At 28.9% G+C, this 21,345-nt stretch overlaps 1 protein-coding gene across 2 annotated transcripts; it reads left to right on the top strand.

Moving 5' to 3' along the window:
- Positions 1-12,982: 12,982 nt before the first annotated feature.
- LOC138942259 (nose resistant to fluoxetine protein 6-like) lies at positions 12,983-20,941 on the top strand. 2 transcript variants are annotated; one of them, XR_011448281.1, is made up of 13 exons: positions 12,983-13,871; positions 15,968-16,215; positions 16,714-16,907; positions 18,075-18,178; positions 18,486-18,710; positions 18,797-19,010; positions 19,163-19,328; positions 19,419-19,498; positions 19,580-19,675; positions 19,734-19,863; positions 20,062-20,236; positions 20,535-20,631; positions 20,702-20,790. XR_011448281.1 is itself a non-coding variant. In XM_070312361.1 (13 exons), the coding sequence occupies exons 1-13, from the start codon at positions 13,634-13,636 to the stop codon at positions 20,846-20,848; spliced, it is 2,160 nt and encodes a 719-aa protein (XP_070168462.1). In that variant the 5' UTR covers positions 12,983-13,633; the 3' UTR covers positions 20,849-20,941. The 2 variants fall into 2 exon arrangements, 1 of the variants encoding a protein (XP_070168462.1); XM_070312361.1 differs by having other exon boundaries at positions 20,489-20,631; positions 20,702-20,941.
- Positions 20,942-21,345: the final 404 nt, after the last annotated feature.

Here is a 21,345-nt window from a genome sequence, read left to right as displayed (position 1 = left end):
GATTCTACGTATTCAGCATTACAAGGATTGTCACATTAGAATTTTATAATTAATATAACTTCAATTATTAAAGCGATAGAACAAGTCGAAATCGTTATGTCATCACGTGGTTGCTTCGCGTCTAATGAATTCATCTCTAAAAACACAGCAATCGGTAGAAATCCTACATCGTTCAAAAACTGCATCTTTTTCTGTCCTATGTGTTATTAAATTTACAGCATTAAAATTTTATGAATTGTATATGTATATTATAATTATTAAGACAAAACATTGCAACGAGATTGTTATATATAATCCCCTGTGTCCTTCGCGTTAAATTCTTTTTTCGCTTATATTTCAGCAATAATACAAAAAATAGAAAAAATGCAATTCTTGAACGACGTTGATTTCTTTAGAGATTGCCATTTAAGGGATAGACTTAAATGCGAAAGAGCCAGTTGTTTACGTCACGATTTCAATCTGTTGTATCGCTCTAATAATCGAAAACGTGATAATTGAAAAATTTTAATGTGTCAATCCTAGTAAGGCAGAGCTCGAAAATTAATGTCCTTCTCAATTGACGTCGATATCTTTAACATACACAGCCGAGATTTAAGCGAAAAAATATACAATACTAGACGCGACGACCCAAACAAAGGCGTCGCGATTTCGGCTCGCTATGTCGCTTTAATAATTGAAGTTATATTAATTTTAAAATGCTAATGCGTCAATCCTTGTAGCGGAGATCATGTAGAATAATGTCTTTCTCCAATAACATCGATATCTTTAACGGTAGTCGAGATTAAAGCGAATAATGGATCTGACGCGGACGATCTCGGCAAAGGCGTCACGATTTCGGCCCGCTTTATCGCTTTAATAATCGTAAGCTTATTAATTTTAAAATTTTAATGCGTCAACCCTAGTAGCGGAGATCATGTAGAATAATGTCTTTTTCCAATAACATCGATATCTTTAACGGTAGTCGAGATCAAAGCGAATAATGTATCTGACGCGGACGATCTCGGCAAAGGCATCGCGATTTCGGCTTGTTGTATCGCTTTAATTATCGTCAGCTCATTAATTTTAAAAATCTAATGCGTCAATCCTTGTAGCGGAGATCATATAGAATAATGTCTTTCTCCAATAACATCGATATCTTTAACGGTAGTCGAGATTAAAGCGAATAATGTATCTTACGCGGACGATCTCGGCAAAGGCATCGCGATTTCGGTTTGTTGTATCGCTTTAATTATCGTCAGCTCATTAATTTTAAAAATCTAATGCGTCAATCCTTGTAGCGGAGATCATATAGAATAATGTCTTTCTTCAATAGTATCGATATCTTTAACAGTAGACGAGATCTAAGCGAAGAATGTATCTGACACAAACGATTTCGGCAAAGACGTTGCGATTTCGGCCCGCTTTATCGCTTTAATAATCGTAAGCTTATTAATTTTAAAATTTTAATGCGTCAATCCTTGTAGCGGAGATCATATAGAATAATGTCTTTCTCCAATAACATCGATATCTTTAACGGTAGTCGAGATTAAAGCGAATAATGTATCTGACGCGGACGATCTCGGCAAAGGCATCGCGATTTCGGCTTGTTGTATCGCTTTAATTATCGTCAGCTCATTAATTTTAAAAATCTAATGCGTCAATCCTTGTAGCGGAGATCATATAGAATAATGTCTTTCTTCAATAGTATCGATATCTTTAACAGTAGACGAGATCTAAGCGAAGAATGTATCTGACACAAACGATTTCGGCAAAGACGTCGCGATTTCGGCCCGCTTTATCGCTTTAATAATCGTAAGCTTATTAATTTTAAAATTTTAATGCGTCAATCCTTATAGCGGAGATCATGTAGAATAATGTCTTTCTCCAATAACATCGATATCTTTAACGGTAGTCGAGATTAAAGCGAATAATGTATCTGACGCGGACGATCTCGGCAAAAGCATCGCGATTTCGGCTTGTTGTTATCGCTTTAATTATCGTCAGCTCATTAATTTTAAAAATCTAATGCGTCAATCCTTGTAGCGGAGATCATATAGAATAATGTCTTTCTTCAATAGTATCGATATCTTTAACAGTAGACGAGATCTAAGCGAAGAATGTATCTGACACAAACGATTTCGGCAAAGGCGTCGCGATTTCGGCCCGCTGTATCGCTTTAATAATCGTAAGCTTATTAATTTTAAAATTTTAATGCGTCAATCCTTGTAGCGGAGATCATGTAGAATAATGTCTTTTTCCAATAACATCGATATCTTTAACGGTAGTCGAGATCAAAGCGAAACATGTATCTGACGCGAAGGATACTGGCGATAATGTAAAACCTGATCGCGCTGTTATGTTTAAAGAATCATAAATATGAAACTATTAAGACATTAATGTCGTAATTCCAATAATTCAGAAACACGAGAAAAAAAGCAGCCGTTGGACGACAATGGATTTTTTAGTGATTGTCATGCTTTACACTTTACACTGAAGTCGTTATCTACACACACAATCGCTCCTTCGGAAAAACTTACTTTTCGCTTTGATCTCGGCTATCACCAAATATAGATGTTATTCGTGAAAGACACCATTGTTCGTGCTCTTCATAAGGATTAACGCGTTAGCATTTTGAGAAATAAATATAACTTTGATTATATTAAAGCGACATAGCGGGCCGAAATCGTGACGCTTTTGCCTGGGTTCTTCACGTCTAACACATTCTTTGCTTACATCTCGTCGATCGTTAAAGATATCGATATTATTCAAGAAAGACACTGTTCTACATGATCTCCGTTACAAGGATTGACGCATTAAAATTTTAAAATTAATAAACCTACGATTATTAAAACGATACAGCAGCCCGAAATCGTGACACCTTTGCCGAGATCGTCTGTGTCAGATACATTATTCTCTTTAATCTCGACTACCGTTAAAAAAAATCGATGTTATTGGAGAAAGACATTATTCTACATGATCTTCGCTACAAGGATTGACGCATTAAAATTTTAAAATTAATAAGCTTACGATTATTAAAGCGATAAAGCGGGCCGAAATCGCGACGCTTTTGCCGAAATCATTTGCGTCAGATACATTCTTCGCTTACATCTCGTCTACCGTTGAAGATATCAATACTATTCGAGAAAGACATTATTCTATATGATCTCCGCTACAAGGATTGATGCATTAGATTTTTAAAATTAATAAGCTGACGATTATTAAAGCGATATAGCGGGCCGAAATCTCGATGTTATATAAGGCTGTTCCGCCTTTATAATGAACACAACTTAAAAAAAGATACAATTCGTAAAATATTAATGGCGTAATTCAATAGCACACAGTAAAATAATGTAGTTCTTGACAACGCGTCAATTTCTTTAAAAGTTGCTGTGATTTAAGAGATAAATTCATTAGACGCGAAGGACCCAGGCAAAGGCAACGCGATTTTGGCCCGTTGTATCGCTTTAATAATCGTTGCAGCTTTATAAATTTTAAAATTTAATGCGTCAATCCTTTTAGCGGAGATCATGTAGAATAATGTCTTTCTCTATTAACACCGATATCTTTGGCGGTAGTCGAAATCAAGGAGAAAAATTTATATTGCACGAGAGATATTGGCGATAATGTAAAAAATTTCGTCGCGCTATCATGTTTTAAGAATCATAAATATACAACTTTTAATACTTTAATCTATTAATGCCATAATTTCAACAATACAAAGTACGGAAAAAATGCAGTCATTGAACGACATCGGTTTCTTTAGCGGTTGCCGTGTTTTAAACCGAAGTTATCTATTATCGCCGGTGCTCTTTCTGAATAACGTATTTTAATTTATGCAAAAAATAAATCTATATATAAATAATAAAAATATTCTAATAATGCTTTTTTCTATGACTGCAGTCGATAAGAGATTAGTCGATATAGATGCTGAATAATATTTTGGTGGTTGGTCAATAAGATTAAAAAATTATAAAATTTCCTTGTCATAATTGATTAATGCAGTGTTTCGGAACATCTGTAGTTTTTTTCCAACCGTAGCGTAACCTATATTACCTACTGCATACATGACAGTTATCTTAACCTCGCGTGTTTCTCTCTATATTTATATTTTGTGTGATCGCATTTATAGTTTCAAAATATATATTTGTAAGTTTTTTAGATTTTCTGATCTTACTGAAGTGTCATTGAATAAGCATTTTTTGCGTGAAAGTGTTTGGGTACCATAAGAATGTACAACAAATTCTTAAATGTTGCAACAAGGTACATGACAGTTATTTTAACCTCGCGTGTTTCTTTCTATTATTATATTTATATCTAGTTATCATTTTGATAGTTTTTCGAAATATATATCTGTAAGCTTTTTAGATTTTCTAATCTTACTGAAGTGTCATTGAATAAACATTTTGTTCGTGAAAGTGTTTGGGTATTATAGGAATGTACAACAAATTCTAAAAATTTTGCAACAAGGCACATTATAATTAAAAGTGAGTAATTTTATTATATTTTCATAATTCACATAATATTTTTAAGTATTGTGTTTTCTATTAAATTGAAAAAAGACTGAATTGTGATGATGACAGTTATATGAGTAAGATTGTTGTACAAAGGAAAATGATTTAAAGTCATATTAATATTACACTATTAATATTACATCATGTTTATTTTGATTTTAGCAGACGACAATAATGTATAAAATAATTTGCAAACCACATATAGATCCAGCTTGCATTGAATATCAAGAAGCAATCTATTACAAAGCACGAGAATCTTTTAAGCGAGAGTTCAATATTATAGTCTCCGCTAATAGAATCTTGTGATCTGTAATGGAATGATCAACGCTTATTCATCAACTTGCAATATCTGTTGAAACAAGAATGAAGTACATCAGCGATACTGGGATTGTGCAACTACATTATGAAATAACAATATAAATATTGTGTTTTCTATTAAATTGAAAAAGGATTGAATTGTGGTAATAACAATTATACAGGTAAGATTATTATACAAAGGAAAATGTTTTAAATTCGTATGTATTAATATCATATCTTATCATTTATTTTTATTTTAGCAGGTAACAATAACAGATATTAATTTGGAAACCACACACAGATCCAGCGTGCACCGAATGTTAAAAAAGAATCTATTACAAAGCACGAGAATCTTTTAAGCGAGAGTTCAATATTATAGTCTCCGCTAATAGAATCTTGTGATCTGTAATGGAATGATCAACGCTTATTCATCAACTTGCAATATCTGTTGAAGCAAGAATGAAGTTCATCAGCGATACTTGGATTGTGCAACTACATTATGAAATAATAATGTAAATATTGTGTGTTTTCTATTAAATTGAAGAAAGGATTGAATTTTGGTAATAACAATTATACAGGTAAGATTATTATACAAAGGAAAATATTTAAATTCGTATGTATTAATATCGTATCTTATCATTTATTTTGATTTTAGTAGGTAACTATAATGGATATTAATTTGCAAACCACACACAGATCCAGCGTGCACCGAATGTTAAAAAGGAATCCATTATAAAGCATGAAAATCTTTAAAGCGAGAGTTCAATATTATGGTCTCCGCTAATAGAATCTTGTGACCTGTAGTGGAGTAATCAACACTCATTTATATTGATAATTGAAATAATAAGAACTTTGTATTGGTGATAGTATTAGAAGATTGAAATGACATTTGTATATTACTTATATATTTGATCTTTTTTATTTATAGTGAAATTTGTACATTGGAAATAATAAATTTGTCTATGGAGTGAATACTATTGAGATAATTTTGTAACTACATTATGAAAAAGTATGTTTAAGTTTTGTATGTTTTTACTTATTGAATTTAAAAGAAGAGACTAAATTGAATTTAAGGAAAAACAAAATCATGATGATGATAATTGCATATATAAGTATGATTCCTTTACAAAGAAGAAAATCTTAATGTCTTGCTGTCTATTAATATTATATATGTTTATTTTGATTTCAACAGGCAACAGTAATAAATGAATATTAATTGGCAAAGCACGCACAGATCTAGCGTATGTCAAATACCAAGAAGAAATCCATTACAAAGCACGAGAATTTTTCGAACGGGACTTTAATATTATAGTCTCCGCTAATAGAATCTTGTTATATGTAGTGGAATGCTAATTCATTAATTGTCACTAATAGTTGAAATTATAATAACTTTGTATTGTTGATGTATTAGAATATTGAAATGACATTTGTATATTGATTTTCAGTTATTGAATAAATCAGGGAAGACAGTGCTTTAACATATCACACTTTTATAAAGAGCATGTTGTTTTTATATATTATTATATGTACTATATATGTGTATCTTTCTTTCATGTATGTATATTATTGCACATAAATAAGTAATCCATTACAAAGCACGAAAAATCTTTTAAACTAGAGTTCAATATTAAAGTCTCTGTACATATAATTTTGTAATCTATAATGGAATGCTCAACATTTATCTATGAACTTATATTATTCAATATTTGTTGAAGCAATAATGAAGTTTATCCTTTGTAACTGAAATGGCTTTACTAGTTCAGAGTTTATCTCTTTCCAATCGTCGGATGTCGTTTTTTATGTAGTTTTGTAATAATTAAAATTAAAATCGACTTAAAAGTAGTTATCATCAAAAGTAATTTTGTGTTGTTAATTCTTTATATCCCAGACAGCACAAAACATCCTCAGGATCCTGAATATGTCCAGGACGGTTCAGGACATTTGTAGGATGTTTTAAGATATTATTATAAATATATTTATAAAAATTTAATATGCATACATAATTATTTTTAGTTGTGTCGGCTATTTAATATAATTTAGAAATCTTAAGTATTATAATAAGTATTAATGTCCTATAAATGTCCACTGGATAACCCCTGGATGTCTGTAGGATATATCTGCCCTCTCTATTATATTGGAGGTCTTTTGGGTTTCCAGAGGACATATACATGTGCAATTAATTGTTAACATTAATTTCGTTTAATATTAATAATTGAATTTGATGCGCACATTTTCATATATCCAAAATTATTATTTATTTAATATTTCATGAGAAATGTTACTGTTCGCAACATTCCAAAAACTTTACAAACAATAGTATTCAACCGCTAGTTCGTTTGTTTACCGCTATGCGACACGCGAACTCGTATTTGAGATTTGGTCATGAGAATTATATAAAGCTTGCAAAGAGCAACTGACAGGAAATTACAAATGTAATTATTTTCTATCAGTTCAATTTCTGATGCAATCCCAACATAGGGAATTCAGATATTGGATTGTTTAGAAAATATTACACAACTCAAACCCGGGAGCCAAACCTAAAATATTCATGTACAGCACGAAAGCCTTAAATATTAAAAAACGGTGAACTATTTTTAATATTAGATTTTTAATATTGGCAGTAAATAACAAAACATAATTTTAATTTATATTTAAATTTTAAAATTTGCTCCTTGAAACATACGAAAAATATCCCTAACATATCCTATAAAAATCCTTTGGATGTTCCACAGGATCTCCCTGGATTCTCCAGAGGTTAATATACGGCTATCATTTACTCTTCCTCAGGACATCCAGAGGAGATCTGAGGATTACAATGGGATATCCTGAGGATATCCTATATGTATGTCCTGGATGCCCTTTGGACGTCCTAAGGACATCCTTGTGCTATCTGGGATTTTTTTCAGTAATTCTTTTTTACTCGTTTATTGTGTTTGAAATTTACTTGTGTATTTTAAAATAGTTGATATATAGAATGTCGTTAAAATAATCGTTTCATAAAAAATAATAGTGCCGTCATATTAATCATATGATATATTATTGTAAATAGTTTTGTACTGTCGTTGTACTAGCCAATTGGTAATTTATTTCTTATACATATATACTCTAGTACATTTTATGTTAAAAATAAAAGTGATGTATGCGTTAGAAAGTAAATGTACTCTTATGTATGCAATAAAATATTCATTTTTTAAATGTCGTCAAAATAGCCCTTTGACATACATATATATATATCTTAGTAATATTTTATCAATCAAATCATTCACTTTTATCATCAATTCAGTTTCCAATTTTTTTAGCGATACATGTAATGATCCTAAAATAAAAAATTTTATAAAATAAACATTGTTATATCTATATATATATTTTTACAATAAGAGCTAAGAAGTTTGAAGGATCTAGATATTTATAGTAAGCAAAGAAGACCGTTGTATTTTGATAAAATATGACGGGGGTGGTGGCGGGTTTTTTGCTTATTTATTTTAAGATGTTTAACATATACTACAAAAAAGAATGATATAATCCCTAAAAACTTACCTTTTTAAAAAAAGGTAAAAAAAAAGCGCCAAGTACACGCGCCATGTGAAAAAATTTTACACAAAAGTGTTATTTTTTTTAATTAAAAAAACTGCTCTACAAAATAATGTTATTTTATCTCTATACAAAACAGTGTTATTTTAATTGTATAAAATAAATATTTTAATTTCCTAAAAAAATAGATATCAAAAAATTCTGTCAACAGACATTAAAAACTATATCATAAAATTAATTTCTTTTATGATTATTTAAATAGAAATATTTTAACCAAAAATATTGTTGTACAAAATAGTTATTTAAATTTCCTACAAAAATAATGATATCAAAAAATTGCGCCAAATGAATAAAAATTTATGCTATATAAAATTCATTTCTTTTATTATTATTTAAATAAAAACATGAAATTAAAAATTAAAAATTTATACAAAAAATTAAAAATCAAAAACTTATGCGAAATTAAAAATTAATACAAAATAAAAAAATAAAAAAATTTTTAATTAAAACAAACTTGGCGATGCTAAACTGAACAATGTGTTAATGATATTAACGTACTCCATATTTTTACATTGCAATTATTAATGTAATGTTTAAATTAAATTAATTATTTGTTAGTTTAAGATACATTGCAGTTATTAATTTGGAAACATAGCAGCACCAAGTTTTTTTTAATTAAAATTTTTTTTATTTTTTTATTGAGATGTATAGAGTTAATTATAGTATATTCAGTATAAGTATCGAAACTTAGTTTCTATACTCTGAGTATATCCTGAGAATATACGATAAATAACGTTTACAGAGATATTATATAAATATTCTCAGTAAATTACGTATGATCACAGTACATTCAGTATAAATATAGAATATTCGTATGATATCATGTGCTGTTAGGAATCCATTGCTTGGACCTGCCTTCACCATTTCTAGAAGCAAAATTAAGTGTCTGTGGGGTAAATCTGACCTATGCGGAAACTTATAGTCATATTGTCATCTGCGAACCAATCGATAATATTGTATTGTAACACTATTATAATCATTGCATTCTGTATGTATTACTCCGCCTCATGATCTCTTTATGTGTTAAAATTTTGATTATTTTTATTGATAAGGAATCGAAGTGGGCCAAAATGTTTGGTTTAGTTAAATTATTATTTATTTATTAATTTATATTAAGTTCATTAACATTGTTTCTTAAAAACATCACATATTTATTACGCCCTAAGTACCACGTCCGGGCTCCAATTAGCCTTTTCCTTTTTTTATTGACTGAAATGTTTAAGTTGGCCGCTTAAGTTAAACAATTTTTAGATATTTTTTGAATTATTAGATCTAATTTTGAAGCACACACACACACACACGCAAGCACACGCACACACATGTATACGTACCATAAACTGTTATGTAAATGTATTTATAAAATTTCACAGAAATAATGATATAACAAAATTGCGCCAATTAAAAATAAAGATTCATAAAGAAATATCATAAGGCGTCGTAATACATACGGAACGCAACAGTAAACTTATAATAGTGTTACGATATACGCTTATAACATTATACGCGATATGCATAGTCATCAAACCGCTCGGTAGACCCGTTCTGTAAGGTTATTATGTAAATGAATTATCTGCACGTGTCGTATAATAAATACGCAATACGTACACGGAAGAAAAATGCTGTTGCTTCAATCAAAGTCTATGTCACGGGCTGCCACAAATATACATAGTTCATGCAATGATATTTTTATTAGACCAAATATCTGGATTATTAAAACAATTATCCAGATATTTGGTCCAATAAAAATATCATTGAATGAACCATGTATGTTTGTGGCAGCCCGTGACGTAGACTTTATTTGAAGCAACAGCATTTTATTCCGTGTAATCTCTACAAATTATCAAAATATACCACCTCCATAATGATTACTCACTGAAGTGAGCACAGCAACAGAACTAATCAGCATCGCGAAAAAGAGGCAAAAATGTCAATAACATGCCTTTTTTAGAGAGGGATGTTTAATGCATATGTAACCATAAAATTCATAAAAAGTGAACATCTGTTGCATTTCTTGTTGCATTTCTGCTTTCTATCCATAGACGTATAATATACAGAGTATCTCTAAAGTCTTACTCCACCCCTAGATCTCGGAAACGACTTTAAATATGGAAAAATGTTTCAGACAAAAGTTGTATGGTTTCGAGGGGGATATAAAGTGATGTCATTAATTTGACCTTAAATAGTTGTGTGAAGGTCACCAAAAAGTCACCTTCAATTTTTTAAATGGAACCGCCTACTTTTTATTGCATATTGTTATAGCTTATCTCGAGAGTTTTTCAAAACATTATAATAAAGTATTTTTTCATTAAGTACTTTTTGAGTTATTTTATGTTTTAATCTAACAAATTTTAATATAAAAATTAAAATATCTTGTAAAATATTTAGTTTTCGATAATCTTACCGTAACACTTTTATGTACAAAATAATGAGACAAATCAATCAGTGTAAAGAAAAAAACAAATAATTGTTTTAAAAAATACATTGTAAATAATTACATATTTTTTCTTAAAAACAATTTCAACAACTCTTTGTGTTACAACATTATACGCAATATGCATAGTCATCAAACCGCTCGGTAGACCCGTTCTGTAAGGTTATTATGTAAATGAATTATCTGCACGTGTCGTATAATAAATACGCAATACGTACACGGAAGAAAAATGCTGTTGCTTCAATCAAAGTCTATGTCACGGGCTGCCACAAATATACATAGTTCATGCAATGATATTTTTATTAGACCAAATATCTGGATTATTAAAACAATTATCCAGATATTTGGTCCAATAAAAATATCATTGAATGAACCATGTATGTTTGTGGCAGCCCGTGACGTAGACTTTATTTGAAGCAACAGCATTTTATTCCGTGTAATCTCTACAAATTATCAAAATATACCACCTCCATAATGATTACTCACTGAAGTGAGCACAGCAACAGAACTAATCAGCATCGCGAAAAAGAGGCAAAAATGTCAATAACATGCCTTTTTTAGAGAGGGATGTTTAATGCATATGTAACCATAAAATTCATAAAAAGTGAACATCTGTTGCATTTCTTGTTGCATTTCTGCTTTCTATCCATAGACGTATAATATACAGAGTATCTCTAAAGTCTTACTCCACCCCTAGATCTCGGAAACGACTTTAAATATGGAAAAATGTTTCAGACAAAAGTTGTATGGTTTCGAGGGGGATATAAAGTGATGTCATTAATTTGACCTTAAATAGTTGTGTGAAGGTCACCTAAAAGTCACCTTCAATTTTTTAAATGGAACCGCCTACTTTTTATTGCATATTGTTGTAGCTTATTTCGAGAGTTTTTCAAAACATTATAATGAAGTATTTTTTCATTAAGTACTTTTTGAGTTATTTTATGTTTTAATCTGACAAATTTTGATATAAAAATTAAAATGTCTTGTAAAATATTTAGTTTTCGATAATCTTACCGTAATACTTTCATGTATAGAATAATGAGACAAATCAATTAATGTAATAAAAAAACAAATAATTAAAAAAATACATTGTAAATAATTATATACTTTTTTTTAAAAACAATTATTTTTGTGACCTGCACGTGATCTTCACGCAACTATTCAAGGTCAAATTAATAATACCACCTTATGTCCCCCTTGAAACCATACAACTTTTGTCTGAAACATTTTTCCATATTAAAAGCCGTTTCCGAGATCCAGGGGTGAGGTCAGACTTTAGAGATACCCTGTATAGACTGCGCGTCTCTACATTTCCCATACTCAGAACGCGTCAAAAAATAGAAAGAGACAGCTGCTGTACGATCACTGATCTGTTTTTATCTAACTTGGAAAGAGAAAAGTAGAAGGGATGGAAAAGATGAAGATAGAATGGTGATACAAAGCATGCTATCTCTGTCTAATACTTGACGATCCCCACTCCTTAATATTTGGTCTAGATATACTATGTCTATGTTTCTATCACAAAAAGCCAAAAAGCATTGTCGGTACATCGCACAGTGGTCCCAAACCCCGAAAAGCTGGCCAAAAATCGAAAAATAAAGTTTCAATTTAGTTTCGATTTTGACTGTTGGATTGGATAGAGGGAAGGTTTAAATGTCATAAACCGGGGTCAGGAAGAGAGAATTGTGTATATCTACTTTTCTACAGCCAATACAAAAGTGACATTCGAACGAGTAACACGCAAGGAAAAATTAACCTTGTATTTAGAAGTATACCAAAACTCGCACGTTTGACCGATTTGAATTTTATAAAATGGATCTTTCAGTTGAAACTAAGTAGAATATGAACATGTATTTCAAATATTATATAATAATGTACTTATAATATAATAATATACAAATTAGCATATTATAAATATAATTTAATAAAATTACACGAGAAACTTTTAAAAATTTAGAGAAAAAGTAATAAGTTCTGCAGAGTTCTGCAAAAAAACTTATTGTGGATTGTAGTGTTATATATTATATATTTGCATAAGCTATGCGCGCTCGAGAATAAGAGAAGGCGTGTGCGTGCGTGGTATGATGAGTGAAAGAGACAGACTTGTGCGATATCCGGCGGGATGTGCATAAGAGTGAGATTGCTCCGATTCTCTTTCCGGCTAGACCTTTGTACGGAGCACACGTGTAGTAAAGGAAATATATTTAAGAAGTAACTCTAATACAGATCTATTGCGAAAATGCAAGCAAAGAAGTCCTACTTAGAACTTCTTAGCTTGCATCCGGATCTTGCCGCCAAAATCGAGCGACACGTAGCCCGGCCGCCAAACGATCCCCTCCCGGGAAACCAAGAGAACAAAAAACCGATTACTAATAAGCGACGGATAGTCTCTATCATTAATCAACATTACGCGGGCAGTCAATATTAAGTTAAAGCCACGCAGTCGGCAGAATTAAATACAGACAGAACGAGGAGTGAGTCTCGCAATCGAAACTCGACTCCAGACATACGCACACCAAGATATCTGCTATCGCGATACGCGACGTGAGCTAACGTGCAGGAATCTTGTAATTAAGTCAATTTGTGAATAAAATAGATATATATATATATTTATTCCAACTACAAGAGTGTCATTGTCAACTACATTAAAGTCAGTGAGTCTCCGGAGGCATAACAATACAAATACAATATAATCCATTTATGATAAATCTTCTTATTTCAAGGGTTACTAGTTGCATTTAATATTATTATTAAAACCAACAAAAAATAAATAAAATTCTGAAGTTTATTGCAGTTTATAATTGATATTGAAATATTCTGCATTATGTTATTTTATCGATTTGTATTTATTTTATGTATCTGTGTAAATTTTGACGCCTTAATTAGTGTTTTTGCGCAAGTTAACAAATCTGACGAAAATGAATATAAAAAAGTTATTAGTATGACATTGCCTGTTTATATCGTTGCTTCGAGAGCCGATCTTGTTAACTCAACTATATGCGGAAAGGAATTACGAGACTTCCGAGACGCCGTGGATCAACGAATATTGTGGAGCTTGAAAAGTAAGTAAAATTTTATTTATTTAATCATGCTTATATCAAAAAAATTCGAAAATTAAAAAAACTAATTGATAAAAAATTTATACGAAAGAGATAAAAAGCAATCAAGAATCAGCACAGTAATTTGTACGCATATGTTTTATTACAATCAAATTACATTGATATTTTGACTACGTGATAGACAAATTCACAAAAAGCATATGTTTCGGTCCCTTTTTTTGGACTATCCTCATCACAATTACAAAGTAAATGGAATATATTATATCAAAAATGTGACAATAATAATATGAAGAATGAGAGTGAGTTACTCATGTTATACAGAAGAACAGAAGGCAAATGTTACAATGACAAATTTTGTCTCGAAAATCCATGTGTTATTATTATTTATTTTTGTATAGTGTGTGTCGTATGTCTCTCGGATGTTCTTGATCTCGGCTCTCTGTTTTGCATTTAATTTGGTGAATCATCCCGCTACTCTTTATTTATTTTAAAAGATTTTTAGTTTTTTATACCTCGGAAAGGTTTTCTTTTTTATTATTGATCTTTAATTATTTCCCTCCAGCTTTATAATGTCCTATCCTGTGAACATTATGTCATCTCTTAACGGCTAGAACCGATAGGAAACTACGGGATCAAAGGTCAGGACATACGAGTTTTTATCTGTTTGCTGAAGATGGTCCGGAAAAAGGACCGAAACGTTTATTAAAGAAGATTTCTATTTGAATTTTTTTATGCCGAGTTACTGCACCCGGCTCTTATTAGCCTATTTTTTATCCTTGTATTCATATAATTTTACGAAATATTTGGAATTTTTACATGAGGCATATGCTTTACTCAAAGAGATGTTCAAACTTTCTATCGTTATACCATAAACCGGTTTCATGAACTGGATAGAGAGATGATCCCATACTATTTAAATAGTATGGGATCTCTTATTTTAATGGAATATGATCATTTTTCAGTTTAGTCATTGATATGATCATTATAATTTAATATTTAAAATTCAATTTTCTATTTTATTTTTAACATTTTATTTTACTGTTTTTTGTTTGTCAATGAAATAAATTTGTATATAATTTTTTTTCCCTCTCTAATGCTACTAACCCTCAGCCGTAAAATAAAAAACTGATAATGTTACCTTATTAGTTTAATTATACATTGAGATATTTTCTTAGATATTTTATTATTATATTATTATACAAAATGTCTCATGATTCGAGATTCATACATTAAGGACGTGTTAATGAAGTCGTTTAGGGTTAAAATTGTTTAATAAACATGTGTCCGTAAATGCTTACTAACATAACTATAACCATTGAAAGTTGATGTGAATAATGTGATTTGTGATTTTTCAAATGTGAATTTGAATAGAATTTGTAATGCATTTGTAAATAAACAGTTAAAATAAGTTAAATTAAAAATCTTTTTTCTTTCCTTTTTCAAATATTTACATTAACTTTGAATAATAGTAATTTTATTAAGAAGCATTTACGAACATATGTTTATTAAACAATTTCAACTCTAAATGACTTTAATAACACGCCCATGGGACATCCAGTATATTAAGATGTACAGTAATGTTATTTTTCGCAAAAATATATAACTTATTGAGAAAAATTATTTAAAATTCTCTATTTAAAACATGATTCTATGATTATTAAATAATAACAATATAACACAAATTGTATAAGTATTCAATAATCTAATTCCTGATATTCTAATTCTCTCTCTCAGTTGATCAATGTTATATTGGTTTTAAGCGATATTTAAAACTATATTGGCTTTTGATAATAGTTAATGTCATTTGGTTTTTGGCTTTTGGCTTTAAGCTTTAGACTATAATTTAATCTTTGATTAGTTTAAAGTCTAATAAAGCCAAAAGACATATGACATTAATTATTACCAAACGCCAAAAAAGTTTTAGATCTCGCTTAAAGCCAAAAAAACATTGGTGCGATCGGGTCTAATTAATAAAATATTTAAAGATTACTTTTTAAATTCAACAATGAATGAAAACATTGATGATGTACTAATAATAAATAAAAATTATTGTTCAATATTTATGTTTAAATAATAATTGTTTATTTTATATTTTTGAGTGCTGGATTCTAGCGGGGGATTTAAACCAGGCTTTCTTTATGGAAATAATTACTGGCTAGGGAGTCGTAGTCAATGTCTCGATACAATGAATACAGCTCCTCTAGAAATCGCAGAACGACATATATTAAATAATACGATATATCGTGATCCACAAAAGGAATTTCCGCCTTTCGAAGTAAATTACTTTGTTTCTCATTTCACACACAACAGTACTCTTCAATACCATATGAATGTCGATACCAATGAAGTAAGTTCATTTTTATAAAATAAGCTTCTCTCTCTTTTTTTCTCTACCCATACATAAAGTTAGCTAGAAAGAATATCAAATTATAAATTAAACTAAAGCCAGTGAATTAATATAGATTTTTCCATTTTTTATCAAATTATATATATAATTGTCTGTCACAAACTCTGAGGAACGATAGGTTTCGTATCGCGTACCTCAGAGTTTGTCGCAGTGGTCCTGAATCACTCAGTACATATTATTAGCAATAATATATATATATATATATATATATATATATATATATATATATATATATATATACAATATTATAGAACAAACTAATCCTAGATATTATGTTTATTCTTAAATCTTAAAATAAACTCTGATTTGTTTCTTTTAAACATTCTAATATACATAATTATATAAGGTGTATTTATAAAATGTTCTATATTATATAATATATGTACATATACACACAAAAGTATTTTAATATGTACTATACAATATATTTTGTTTTAGGATTTAATTACGCTCGGCCTCTGTTTACCAGCATCATGTTCTATAAATGATCTAACTTTAATTCTGGAAAAAATATTTCGCGATAGAATTTTTTTTATCAGTGACCTTTATTCCGTGGATTTCAAATTGATCGAGATTAAAAATCTAAAAGACGATCAACAATGGTTATCTTATGATGCAATATTTTTCATCTGGTATATCAAAAAAGCAAAGAAAATATATAATTAATAATATACAGGTGTTTCAAAAGTAGAGGTCCATCGCTCGAGAGATTATTGAAGACCCACAAACAAGAAAAAAAACTTAGTATAAACATAGATCCGGAAATGCGTTGTTTTCAAATTATCGCCATTTTTGTAAAAATTTCAAATTGCTTCGCTTTAGAATTTTATTGTCAAAATTGAAAGAAGAGATGGTTTTTATGAATGAAACACTCTGTTATAAAATAATAATTACTTTACCAGCAAATAACAAAACATTACTCAAAAGAAATAAGGAATACTTCTCATACGCTAAAAAATAGGCTATTTTTAAATCGCTGAAACTCCGCGAAGAAATCATCAGACCAAAAATTAAAAAACATTTTGAAGCTTGATGTTTTAACTTTTTTAACTTTTTAGCGCGTTTTTTGGTAGTTTTAAAAGAGAGAACTAATCAGCATCGCGGAAAAGAGGCAACAATGTCAATAACATGACTTTTTTAGAGAGGATTTTCTTGTTTTTTCCTTCTTTTTTTTTGGACCGAGTTACACGATTTTGAAACTAAACTAGTATCTCTTAAACATCCTTTTTAAGGCACAGAATTGAAAAAATATAAAAAATATGAAAAATTCGATAGTTCGTTAAAGTTGAAACTTCAGGCTTTTTTAATTTTAATCTGATATCGCCGAGTATCGACATTAATTCTAAAAACTACAGGTTTCAAAATCAAGTAACTCGGTCAAATATATTATTAAAAAATAGCATTTTGTAGATAAAATGTTATAGTTTATGAAACTTGAAATAAATTTTTCGAGAAAAATTTTTTTATCGAGCTGCAAAGTATTAACTACGTAATTTTAGGAACAAAACAATGTATTCGTTTTTAAAGCACAGAACAAGAAAAATATAAAAATCTGAGAAAACTGTTGAGAGCGCGTTAAAGTTAAAATTTTAAGTTTCAAAATGCTTTTTTAATTTTTTTCTTACGATGATTTTTCGCGGATTTAAACGGCTCGAAAATATCCTAATTTTTAGTGTTTAAAATACTGTTTTTTATTCTTTGTTTTTTGAATAGTGAATAATAACAAGCAAATTTTTGTATAGTTTTCAAAATTTTGAAATAATAGAGAGATATATTTTGTATTTATTTTATAATTGTAGTGTTTTAGCGCTTACTTTTTTTATAATGATAATTGGAACAATGTACGATATATTCGTGCATCAAAAATATTTACTTGCAAAAGATAAAACTAATATTACAGCTAGTAAGTATCGTATTTAAATTATTCGTAATTTTGATTATGTATTATACTCGTATTTGAAAAATCACGCTTATGCATTGTACATTAAAATGATATTTGACTATTTAAAATTAGTGTATTTTCAAGTCGAATAATTTAATAAGGGAATATTTTAATAAAAATCAGCAAAAATTTATATATAGATTTATATATTAATAGTCATCTTGTATATGCATATATTTTTTTAAATAATGCTTCTTTTCTCATTTAGTTAAAGCATATGTTGATTTTTATATAAATATATTACTGAAAATTCTATCTTGCGATATAGATGTGGAGAACATGTCCGAGGAAATGGAAATAACATCTTCATCTTCACATCGAGAAAATAGAATTGGAAAAATACTAATATGTTTTTCTGTATACACAAATACAAAAATAATATTCAGCACAAAATTGGATGCTAACGCAATACCTACTATTCACGGTTTAAAATTTCTGACTATGAATTGGATAATTCTTATTCATACAATATTCTTCATGTTGAATTATATCGGTGAGTAATTCGAAAAAGACTTATAGAATTAATACATATATACATCTTGTTTTCTATATATAACAGAGATTATTTTGTATATATAGACAATAAAACATTCTTACGGAGAATCTTTTCGGATTTCTTCATTCAAGTATTATGTAACATAATCATACCGACAGATACCTTCTTGTTTACAAGCGGATTTTTAGTAGCCTATTTATATTTGAAGGATAAGATAGGTAAAGATAAAACCACATCGATTAATTACAAAGCAAAATTAAATGAATTCTTTATTCATATAATAAAAAGATTTATTCGGTACGTTTTTCTCGCTTATTATCTTTATTTATACAGGCAATAAATAAGAACAATGCATATAAAAACAATTTAGAAATAAAATTTAAGATAATAATATTATCTCTTTTTATGTATTGTATATATATTTATATCTCAAAACAATTTATATTAAGGTTGACACCTGCGTACATGATGATGATAGGAATACTACAATTAAATTCGGCTTGGTACGACAAGAATTCACAATTTTATCCAAATTATAGATTGCACGAAATTTGTACGAAATATTGGTGGAGAAATTTTGTATACATAAATAATCTGTTCGATCTCGATTCGATGGTATATAAATATATTTTAAATAGTTATAATTAATTTAATATTGCTTAAAAAATATTAAAATTTTATTTTAAATTTTCTATTTTCTTATAGTGCATGATTTGGAGTTGGTATTTAGCCAATGACATGCAATATTTTATAATTGCTACTGTGCTATTGATTTTGTCAACTGTGTAAGTTGATGTATCGAGGATATTATAATCAGCACAATATATTAAGTATATATTTAAATAAATATAAATTGCTAATTTTAGGTACTTCTACATGACTGTTGTCGTATTGGGTGCACTTTTAATAGGCTCTATTGTACTTACCGGTTATATTTCATATATTTACGAATATATTCCGACGTAAGTAATAAAAACATTTTGCTAATTATAAGATTACTTAAATATTGTCTTATTGCAGATTTGATGAACAATATAGACTTCTTAGTGTTTTGTACTATCCCCCATGGATCAGAATAGGCCCATATATTATTGGCATAATTACAGGTTACATTGTAAGAAGACTAAATAAAAAATTGGTCTTGAGAAAAGTAAAGTATAATTTGATTATCATATGACTTTTTAATGTGAAAAATAAGCAATTATTAAATAATTATAAAAATAGTTACAAAATACATGAATAGATGATTTTATTTAATTATTTATATATTACTTTATATATATTAATATATTTATATTTTAATTAAATATTTGTGAATTTTTACAATTTGTGTACAATTTACTTTCAGAAAATTGTAATTTTATGTTGGTGTCTTGGTAGCGCGTGTATTATTTTCGTATTATTAGGCTTTTATGAACGAAACGTATCTATTCTGTATGTTGCTGTTTATGTTGCGTTAAGTAGAACACTCTGGGCCATAGGTATAGCATGGATTGTAATAGCGTGTTTTACTAAGCATGGTGGTTAGTATATTTCATAAAATATTATAAATCTTATTACACATTTGCATATAAATCTACGCAAATAAATTGTAATATTATAATTAATATAATAATAATATTGTGTAATATTATTTCTTGCATCTCTCATTTAATTCATTTTTAATTTATAGTTTTTTTTTAATGGCATAACGCATAAAAATAATTCTATAATTTTAAAAAATCTTATTTTTATCATACATATATATATATACAAATTATTTTATTATGTTACAGGTATTGTTAATCGGTTATTATCGTTGAAAGTCTTTATTCCTTTCAGCAAACTTACTTATTGTGCTTATCTCGTAAATCCCTTCGTTATACAATCGATTCATTTCTCTAGTGAAACATCCGTTCATTTGGAATTACTGCCTCTGGTAAGTGAAGATTATCTCTAAAATTTCGATACTAACAGAAGACTTTTTAACATTTATTATCAATTTTTAGATTCCTATGTTTATAGGATACTTGATGATTAGTTACGTTTGTGCTTACGTATTATCTTTAATATCAGAAATACCATATATCTTACTAATGCGAATGTTCCTTCAATCTCGCAAGGACAGAAGATATCCATGTCGCAAAAGATTGTAATTTTGCATATTAAATTATTATTAAAACATGTAATATTTAATATGTTATATTAAATATATAATATAATGTAATATTGAAATACATTAATGTAAATATAACATCTTTCATTTAATAAAAAATTTTTTGTTTCATCAAGGGACATTGTCGTTTTGCGCTATGTCAAGCGTAATACACAGACAGATTATATATCTATACGCGACTCACTAGTTGAGTATACTTTATACTTAGTTGAGTGTACTTTAAATTATTGGATCTCATTATCAGTAACGTTTGAATCGATCAAATTCCTAATAGATAGACTCTTAATCGATAATTTTTTTTCTATTATTTATGTAATGCGTACGCCATTTATCATACACATTTAATTTTTGTTATTAACACAATGCAACAATATTACTTTGAAGCAACATACGCCGAAGATCATGAATTTTGCTACATAATAATTTATGCTGATTGCAAGAATGTTGCAAAACACAAAAAAGGCATAAAATTACGTC

Source organism: Polyergus mexicanus, unplaced genomic scaffold (assembly GCF_030449975.1).
Source record: "Polyergus mexicanus isolate NDT 795.1 unplaced genomic scaffold, iyPolMexi1.0 SCAF_22, whole genome shotgun sequence".
Taxonomy (NCBI): domain Eukaryota; kingdom Metazoa; phylum Arthropoda; class Insecta; order Hymenoptera; family Formicidae; genus Polyergus; species Polyergus mexicanus.
Note: the sequence above shows the minus strand (reverse complement) of the source record. Positions and strands in the feature narration are given on the sequence as shown.

Bases quoted from the DNA above. Each gene is read 5' to 3' on its own strand.
- LOC138942259 (XM_070312361.1), top strand. From the start codon at position 13,634: ATGTTATTTTATCGATTTGTATTTATTTTATGTATCTGTGTAAATTTT. The intron at 19,329-19,418 runs GTATATAAATAT...ATTTTCTTATAG, and splicing joins TGTTCGATCTCGATTCGATG to TGCATGATTTGGAGTTGGTA. The intron at 20,632-20,701 runs GTAAGTGAAGAT...ATCAATTTTTAG, and splicing joins ATTTGGAATTACTGCCTCTG to ATTCCTATGTTTATAGGATA.